General features: G+C 47.6%; 1 protein-coding gene across 2 annotated transcripts; it reads left to right on the top strand.

Moving 5' to 3' along the window:
• The first annotated feature begins 554 nt into the window (after positions 1-554).
• LOC149351306 (uncharacterized) lies at positions 555-8,177 on the top strand. Of its 2 annotated transcripts, XM_089577008.1 has the most exons (4): positions 555-805; positions 1,028-1,117; positions 2,208-2,319; positions 7,934-8,177. In XM_089577008.1, the coding sequence occupies exons 1-4, from the start codon at positions 689-691 to the stop codon at positions 8,005-8,007; spliced, it is 393 nt and encodes a 130-aa protein (XP_089433134.1). In that variant the 5' UTR covers positions 555-688; the 3' UTR covers positions 8,008-8,177. The 2 variants fall into 2 exon arrangements, with proteins under 2 accessions (XP_089433134.1, XP_089433135.1); XM_089577009.1 differs by lacking the exon at positions 7,934-8,177 and having other exon boundaries at positions 2,208-2,487.
• The last annotated feature ends 1,604 nt before the right edge of the window (positions 8,178-9,781 follow it).

Genomic DNA, 9,781 nt, shown 5'->3' on the forward strand with positions numbered 1-9,781 from the left:
AAACTGTTACTGTACCTGACATTGAATCAATAATGCTGCAGCATTTACATCGCTTTTTTAGCCGGTTCTGTGAATGATTTAGAAGTACAGAAAGGGCAGTTTATTGATATATATTTCGCAGTGCCTCCTGTACGCGGTAGTACGAGAACTTCCGAATGATGCTCCTAACTTTAAGCTGCAGCTGCTCTGAAAACTATTATGTTGCATACGCCAAACATTTACGGCAGCATCTGCGTAATTCATACTGCGTAATAGCTGGCTGCATTAAAAGCTTCAAAGGGAGACTGCAAGCACTGACAAGACGAGTCTCGCCGCGCTCGTTGTCTCCGATAAACGAAGAGTTGTGCGCACGCCGAAAGCGCGGAAAAATACGTGCACAAGGGCAGAGAGGCGCATGCAAAACTAATAAGCTACCAGCACATTGCAAGGACCAAAGGTTGTCGCCCCGCACGCGGGCGGCTTGACCTTGGGACACTACTGGGAACGCAGACATTCTTTCAGTCTGCGTGCCTGTCTATTTGGATTGGCCGCTCGCGTAGAGTCGAAGACGAAGCCGCTGTTTACCGCGCCTGGGTGCCGTGCGTGCAAGTCGCGACGCGCATTCCTCTTTTCATCTTGTAGTACGGGCCTGGGTGCGTCTAGGTTCTGTTCAGCGATTACTACATCGTGCAAGCTTCATCGATGTGTGATGCTGCAGTGGGCGACATCTTCGCGAAAGAGTCAACGTCTGAAAGAAACAGCGCACGCCAGATCGTCGCGGCGCCCTCATCGTACGGATTCTTTGCGCCCAATTTCAACCGCACAAGTAAGTGACATTTTCGTTTGGTCATACTGGTTGTTTCCTGCCATCAAGTTATGGTGTGTTCAATACAAATTTTTTATTATGGATTGTGTGCGCGAGCCGCTGCTTGTAGCTATTTCTTGTTTTGAGCCGGTCGCGTCCGGCCGGAGGGAGCCTATCGTGTACAACACACGATCGCAGCGGCGCAATCTGCAGGCGTCTTTCTCATGCTTTCTTTCGCTGCAGGCTCTGATCCTTCGTCTGCCGTGCGAAAGAACATTGCCGGTCGTCTCTTCAACGCCAAGTATTTGTCCCTGCTCACGACCATTCAGTAAGGTAAGTCCAAACCGCAGTCTCCGTTCAGAAATGGACGAGTAAATTAGTGTGCGCGCTTCTGTGGCACGTACTGCGCGCAGTGCTCACATCTACTGCAGCACTGTATGTGATTCCTATTGGACAATAATCCCTTTATAATTTTTGGCGCTGCAAGGCAACTCTTCTGCCAGGCCGCTTTTTTTTTTTTTTTGCGAATGGACGGCGTCAATTTTTTTTTTTTACCACGGAGTAGCAAGCAAACGATAAATCAGTAAACGTGAAATTTATTTATTCATAGGCAAGAAATTAGCAGCTCATTTGTGCTCTGCGCTTCCAGGCATGCGGCCGTTTTCGCTTACACCTTGCAATATTTTTGCTAACCCAGAATGTGACTTATCATGCCAGCAGTTTTACTGCATTCGAATGGCAATATGCGCTTGCTAATGGTGTTAAGTTGATATGTAACTGGCTCTTCACTCAGGCCGAGAACTAATAGAGAAAAGTGAACTTGTTTAGTTCTTTTTACTAGTGAAAAGGTCGGGGCTAGTTGGTGGCCAAACATTAGCTCACAAAAGCGTACAGTCTATGTCACCTCTTTTTGTGCTCTTGTATTCTCTTGTGAAAGAGTGAGACTTTAGGTTTGATGTCGCTCTAAGAGGTTGAATAGAAATATACGCTAGTATCTAAGCTTTTCTGTTTAGAACAATAAGGATTTTGGTTGCACTGCGGTAATCTGTCAACGAGAAAAAAATTCTGTAATGAATGCTGTCAATCTCGCAAGCAGTAACAGTATAGTTCTTTCTTTTTTCTGCAGTGGCTGTTAGAAGATATGTTAATTATGTTAGGCACTTAGTGACAATTCACTGGTAATAGGCCATTGTGCTGTAGAAGTTTGTCTAGGCTTATTATGCCAGTGCACTGCGTCAATTATGCCTGTTATAAATATGTGGCAAGTGCTGTAATGGATAAAATATGGAATAAAAAGTTTTTTCTCGTTTTCAAACTATTCGTGTCGTTTTTTGAGCATGTGTGCTGCCATTACGTGGTTTAATGAACATATAAGTTATCACTAACCATTACACTAACGCTATAAATGACACCTCTATTGCAGTGCACCTGGGAGAAGGAGGGATGCAAAAGTGCACAACCATTGTCACTCCTAGCACCGAAGTTCAGCCTGGATTCTTCAAAACCGTACGAGTGGCCGGGACTAGATGTGTGTGGTATGTATGTTTTTATGTAATTGGGACATTGTTGCAAGTTCATCATCACTTGATGTCCATCCGTGAACATAGTATGCTATGTTGCGCAGCTGCAGCCATTCTATTACAGAGATTTTAGAGCTTTTGAATGTTTTCGAGGACTTAGTTCTGAAAGAATTTCTGAATAATGGTTTGAATAATTGTGACCACTTTTTATGGCATGAAGTATAAATGCAGTTTTTTTTCTGCAAAAGTAGGCTGGACTTCAGCAAAGATTTCATATTGAATTAGTTTGAGAGGCGCTGCCTACAATTCATGTTGCTGGAGAAGTCAGAAAAAAATTATGCAGAGTTATGGTAATGCTTGGCAGGGTGGCATGCTACCAAGCTAATATGACTAGCATCGTTTATGCATGTATGTGATATGAAGCTATGTGAGGCTGTTCATCTTCTTTGCACTGTTCACACTTTCTTTTTGAGTAGGAAGGTGCTATTCACTGATGTGAATAATTTCTAATAACCCACGTGAACCCATATTTGTTCTATTTCACATTGGAGTGAACTTAAAATTTAACTAAGCTCACGTGCCCTGCATGTGACAGCAGATATGGAAGGCAACTGGTTTGATAGCCATTCTTGCATGCTGTCAGTCAGTGTTTACAATTTCATTATGCTAAGCATCTGAAAAGATGTGTAAAGGTAACACAACATTCTGTTGTGCCAGCAAAATGTAATTCATGAGAATTACTGCTGCTGCATATGCTGCAAGCATTGGATGAAGCAGCACTGCCTAAATAAAAAGACGAGATTTGTAATTTCCTCAAGAAAAAATAGTGCTTTAGAAGGAGACTGTTCTATGCTGCTTGTGTAGTTAATGTAGTCTGTCAGTGAAGGCCAGTCCATAACCAAAGCTTTTTGCACAGGCATAATGTAGAGGTGTAGTATGAAACAGGCTATGAATGTGAATAACAAGTATCTTTATTATAATGTGGTCCAAATAATTTTTTTGGTATGACGTTACCTCATGCATGGAGACAACTCTTTAGATGTGTAAGTTGCCCTTGCTATTATTTCATGTTTAGCCGAAAGCTTTTCCTTGTTTTCCAGGAGTGGTAGACTAAGATTTATAGTGCATAGCCTTTGTGCATAAGCCTTTCACCAGGTATTTAAACTGTATCGAAAGGCTGTGACAATGGAATGCACCCAGAAATGCCATCACAGGCACAAGCTTCCTGCTGTTTGCTAATCAGAAATGAATTCACAGGTAATATATGCAGGGAAAATTACAGTTGGAAGTATCACTCATTGATGCTCAGATAATCACCTACACTTCCCTTTTAGGGAGAAAATTCACTGTATGGGAAACAAAACATATAATGGCATCAGAGACCAGAGACATATTGTTAGCAAGGGCTGCATGAAACCTTAACCACTCTAGATACAGAGAAATAAAAACACGAGAATGGAGGGAAGGGTTTGTTAAACGGCATTTCATTTTATCACCTTTTAGTAGCTTCCATTTCATGCACATGTTTTTCTGTTTCTTGATATGACCCTCTTCTTAGTCTGGCATCCGGGATGCCTACAGCCTAACCGTGCAGCTGGGCACAATATTCTGGATTTTTCCTGAGAAGCCAGTGTGCTTGTGATAATGTCAGCATATGTGAGTGATTAAGTAGCTGCCATTTAGGACATGTTTTGTTTTTCCTGCATATCTTTTCTGATTTTGGTTCTCATTAATAAACAGAAGCCTGCACTTGTGGCATTGTTTTCATGCATCGCCCTTTATCCCTGCCTTTTATGTGGTTTTGTTGTGTCCCCATATTGCTTTTGTGTGTGTGCGCCCCCTCCTAACGACCACTCGCATTCCCCTCCTAACGACAGTTCGCATCCTCCTCCTAACGACCACTCAATCCTCCTCCTAACGACCACTCAATCCTCCTCCTAACGACACTTGCCCCTCGTCGCACGCTGTCACCAGATGCCCCCCCACGGTGCGCCCCCGCACCCTCCTCCTGTTCTGGGAAGCCACTCCCTCCCGTGGACGCTTCTCAGCTCCCTCCTTTCTTCGGGCGGCCAGTTCGGCTGCTGCCTCGGTCGACGCTGGTCGCACCCTCTTCAGCTTTAAATAAACGAAGTCTAAAAGTACCGTGTGCGTCTTTCGCTGCATTCAACACAGCGACCGGACACGACAGTGGCGACGAGAAAGTGGATTCGACCCGCGCTACGCAACGCTATTGACAAGCCATGGCTACGCGAGGGTTTCCCAATCAGATACCAGAGTTCAACGGCTCATCGTGGTCATCGTGGGTTGGACGCCTTCAGTTCTACTTTGAAGCTAACAACATCACAGACCCAGCCTTGAAGAGGGCCAACCTGCTGACGCTGTGCGGGGAGCAGACCTACGATACTGTCTGCGCCCTTATTCAGCCAAGCACACCAGCGGCAGTGTCTTACGACGACATCGTAAAAGCGCTGCAAAAGCACTACGACCCAAGGCCATCCGAGGTCTACAGCTGGGCTCGCTTCCAACGACGAGATCAACTGGGAGGAGAAACTGTGAGCGCCTACGTAGCCGCGCTCAAGAAGCTCGCTGCCGACTGCAATTTTGGAACGCTGTCGACAACAGCTACCGGGCAGGAGGGAGACGCAGCTTCTTCTGCTAACACCACCATGCTTCCCTTGGACGTGATGTTACGCGACAGATTTGTGTGCGGACTGAGTGACGAGTCACTGCAGCAGCGCCTGTTCGCTGAGAAGGACCTCACATTCAGCAAAGCTTACGACATCGCCGTTCGAGCGGAGAGCGCCGGTCACCAGCAGAGAGGGATTCGCCGGAACACCGAGCCGGTACACCAGACAAGCAACCAGGTGCGCAAGCCTTCTGTTGTTGTAAAATCGGTCAAAAAGGCACAACGCTGCTGGCGGTGTGACGACCAACACAACCCCCAGGGATGTCGATTCCAGTCAGCCACGTGTAATTTTTGCCACAAGCGAGGGCATATCGAAAGAGCATGCATTACGAAACGGAGACTTGCCAAGATAAAGTCACCTTCCCAGCCTAATCACAGCGTCAACGCCTCAGAGAATACGCCGCTATCTGATCTCCATGGAACAACATCAGCAACACCATCTGTGTTGTACGACCTGAACACCATGAATCTCGGCACGCGACCGAAGATTTTTACAGAAGTAAGCGTACATCACCAGCTGATTAAGTTCGAGGTGGACTCCGGCGCAGCCTGTACTCTGATCAGTGAGGACACGTTCCGAACTTCATGGCCATCTGACGCACCCGCCCTGCAACAAGACGACACGCACCTGCGAACGTGGTCAGGACAGAATCTGCCACTATTGGGCTCTGCCAACGTGCAGGTTAACTACAACGGCCAGACCCATACGCTACCTCTGCTTGTTGTGAAGGGCACAGGATCAAGCCTTCTAGGGAGAAACTGGTTTTCTCCACTAGGCGTGATGATATGCGGCATACACCAGACGCCGAGCCAGAACATGGTTGAGCAACTGCAAGAGAAATACGAAAGAGTATTCTCGGAAGAGATTCCAGGAAACGAAGGGCCCCCGGTCACACTGGAGTTGTTGGACAACGCGCAACCCAAATTTCTGAAGGCCAGGCCGGTGCCGTTTGCTCTCCGAGATTCAGTTGAAAAAGAGTTGGACAAACTGGAGCAGCAAGGTGTCATCGAGCCGACGCAGCATTCCATCAAACTCTCAGCGTACGACTACGCTCTGGTCTACCGCAATGGGAGTAAACACCAAAACGCCGATGCGCTAAGCCGTCTGCCACTAGACGCAACTGTTGACGAACCATTTCCACCAGGAGACGTTCTGATGTTCGAAGCACTGCCAGAACCTCCGCTTACAGCAGGCACAGTTGCAGCATCTACGCAGAAGTGCGCAGCTCTCCGGCTAGTTTACACAGCTGTTCAACAAGGCAACGTGCATAAACTCAAAGGGGACAACTTCGACGCTTACCGCAGGCGAGCTACAGAGTTGAGCACCCATCGCGGCTGCATCATATTTGGGTCCCGAGTTGTGATGCCGAGAGAACTACGCGCACAAGCTATGTCTCTCATCCACGCCGGACATCGGGGCATCGTTGCAATGAAAAAGTGTGCCAGAAGCTACATGTGGTGGCCTGGCATTGACAACGACATCGAAACAGTGGTGCGAGAATGCAAGCCTTGCCAGAGCAGCCGGAGCGCCCCGCCGAAAGCTCCTGTCCCAGAATGGGAAAAGCCAGACACACCATGGCACACACTGCACATTGATTTTGCAGGACCAATTGAGGGCTGCACTTTCCTTGTGGTCGTAGATGCCTACACAAAGTGGCTTGAGATAAGGCAAATGAGACAGACGACTTCGGCAGCAGTCATTGACAACCTCCGATCACTATTTGCAACGTTCGGCCTGCCGCGCAAGGTAGTGTCGGACAACGGAACACCGTTTGTGTCTGCGGAGATCCTCAAGTTTTATCGCGACAACGGGATCTCATCAGTTACATCGGCTCCCTACCACCCAGCGACAAACGGACAAGCCGAGCGCTACGTAGCCGAGCTAAAACGCGCCCTTGAAAGAGATCAGACAGGCTCGCTGCAGCGCCGCCTTGCGCGCTTTCTCTTCAAGCAGCACACGACGGTTCAGAGCACAACAGGCGAGACCCCCTCGAAAATGATGTTCGAGCGTGAAATGCGAACCCAGCTCACAGCCATCCTCCCCGAGCCAAAGCCAGAGACGTTCCGGGAAGAAAAAGCAATTCCGCGCTGCGGCACGCTTAATGAGGGGCAGCGCGTCCTCGCCCGACAGTTTCTGAAAAAGCCACGCTGGGAGGAAGCTACAATTGTCAGACGCATAGGCCTGCGCTCTTGGCTCGTCAACATACATGGCACAGTAGCACGCCGACATCTCAACCAGCTGCGTAGATTTACGACGCCGTCTGAGAGCTGTCCGCCAGCGAAGAGAGCACGTGCACCATCTTCCCACATAGCCTGGCACCCCTTCCCGGAAGAAGAGACTTCGCCCAGGACAGACCTAGGAGACACAGCGAACAACAGCCAGCCTACAAGTGTTTCTCCCCCGAGCGCACAAAGCCAGCGCGCCTCCACGCGTGAGCGCCGACCCCCTGCACGATACCAGGCAACTTTCTAAGGGGGAAGGAAGTGTTGTGTCCCCATATTGCTTTTGTGTGTGTGCGCCCCCTCCTAACGACCACTCGCATTCCCCTCCTAACGACAGTTCGCATCCTCCTCCTAACGACCACTCAATCCTCCTCCTAACGACACTTGCCCCTCGTCGCACGCTGTCACCAGATGCCCCCCCACGGTGCGCCCCCGCACCCTCCTCCTGTTCTGGGAAGCCACTCCCTCCCGTGGACGCTTCTCAGCTCCCTCCTTTCTTCGGGCGGCCAGTTCGGCTGCTGCCTCGGTCGACGCTGGTCGCACCCTCTTCAGCTTTAAATAAACGAAGTCTAAAAGTACCGTGTGCGTCTTTCGCTGCATTCAACACAGCGACCGGACACGACAGGTTTACACTTTTAGACCTGAATTAACTAAGCCCATGGTCACGTCGTCTGAGCTTTGTGGTCGCAAAATTCATTATATGTTTTCTTCTCTGTGCAGGTCAAATACATGGTACATACTGCCTGCACCTGTATGAAGAAGACTGCCAGGGTCATTGCTGTAATATGGTGTAGCATGTGACAAAATAAATATGACGGTATGTTTCTTTCTCCGATTCGTTTATGAATTCTTTGTGTACATTCTGCAGTAGTACCTGCACCTGAACACACAATGACACAGACCATCTCACATGAAAGATTCGTCGCAACATTTTGACACTGCCTGCACTTCCAGAAAGACTCGGGCTTCTACCATATTGGTCAACTTTAGTTCTGCATTCAATGGAAGGGTGGAAGAGCGGGCTAGTTGGTAGTTCATCTTGAGGAAAAACACAGCGCACTCTTAAGACACGGACAAAGAAAGGCAGTTGAAGTCAGCGCTGTATCGTCTTGCCTTTCTTTGTCCGTGTCTTAAGAGTGCGCTGTGTTTTTCCTCAAGATGCATTCAATGGGCAGGTTTACGCTACAGAAGGGTAATAATGCTCTCGTGTGGACAGTATAAATACACCACCGAGTAGTGCATAGATACCCTTTGCAGTAGGGCATTACTTTGTACCACTAGAAGGGTAACTTTATCCATCATGTAAGGGTATAAGCATGCACCACAGGGGTGCAAACTTTGCTCTGTTTATGACGGTATAAGTTTAGTCTTTGACAAAGTAACTTCGCACTTCTATACATAGCATAAATTTACCTGCTAAAGGTGCAAACTTGCACCTTGTATGCTAGGATATGTTTATGCTTTCCTCAGGCTAACATTTACCCCTTTTAGAAAGGCGTAATGTTATACCTAACTGGTTTAAAGTTACTCTTCTTATGTCAGTGCAAGTTTAGGCTATTAGAGCGTAACATTACTCTATGTTCGAGAGCATAAATACTTAGTCTCCAAGAAACAGCGTAACCTTACCCCCAAAAAGGTGTCAGCTCAGCGACAAGTGTTTTACCCCCCAAAAAGACTAAGATCACACCTTTTTTTCTTAGAGTGTAGGAGCGAAACGACGTGCGAAGAGCGAGTAACAATGCCTTGAGACAATGTGGAGACACCAAAGCGCACCCAATACGTCAGTATCTCGAGCTCAAGTAAGAATGTTGGCTTTATTGGAGCTCGGTTCGGCTGATGCATGTAATCGCGCTGCAGGTCGTGAGCACTAGACTTTCCGAGCTGGAACTCTAGAAGATGGACAGTTAGGAGCGGTAGCACAGTGAGTATAAGAGACGTTTAGGCTTCACGCGCGTGACAAAAAATTCAGCAGTAGACAGGTTACCAGCACGATCAGGCGACAGCTGATCGAATAATCTTGGTATTCTGGAAGAGCAGCACAGTAGAATCACTGTTTTAAACATCAAGCTTGGATTCGTTCTAAAAATCTCGTTCCAAGAAAAACCGCTGGAAACTTGCTGGCAGCTGGACACTTGCTTGGACTCTGATATCAATTTCATTTACTGCTCAAGACGGTCTTTCAGATTTTCACTGTCGTTTTTCAATGTCGTTAATACGGTTCTTGCGCGGGAAGTCGAAATGGTAGTATACATTGACAGTTAAGTATATCAAGTTCAGTGGTTTCCGTCCTCTTCTTCCTTTTTTACCATAAATCTTGCTGGCCACACGGGTTTCCACCCGACTCTTGATTTCAGCCTACCCAGTCATTGATTTTAGCCCATGTATCAGCGCTCAGCCCATAAATGTTATCTCGCGCGATCTTTTTTCAGAGTGTTTTATTGCTCAAGTGCACCTTGCCTGAACATTCACCGCGCGAAAAAAAAAAATTAAACCGTTATATGCCATTAAAACAAATTGAGCACTTCGAGCACTCGTATTAATATATAGTCCATTTGCACGAATGGTTAT

Source organism: Amblyomma mixtum, chromosome 3 (assembly GCF_055824585.1).
Source record: "Amblyomma mixtum isolate Tamu chromosome 3, ASM5582458v1, whole genome shotgun sequence".
Classification (NCBI taxonomy): domain Eukaryota; kingdom Metazoa; phylum Arthropoda; class Arachnida; order Ixodida; family Ixodidae; genus Amblyomma; species Amblyomma mixtum.

Bases quoted from the DNA above. Each gene is read 5' to 3' on its own strand.
- LOC149351306 (XM_089577008.1), top strand. From the start codon at position 689: ATGCTGCAGTGGGCGACATCTTCGCGAAAGAGTCAACGTCTGAAAGAA. The intron at 1,118-2,207 runs GTAAGTCCAAAC...CCTCTATTGCAG, and splicing joins GCTCACGACCATTCAGTAAG to TGCACCTGGGAGAAGGAGGG. The intron at 2,320-7,933 runs GTATGTATGTTT...TTCTCTGTGCAG, and splicing joins GCCGGGACTAGATGTGTGTG to GTCAAATACATGGTACATAC.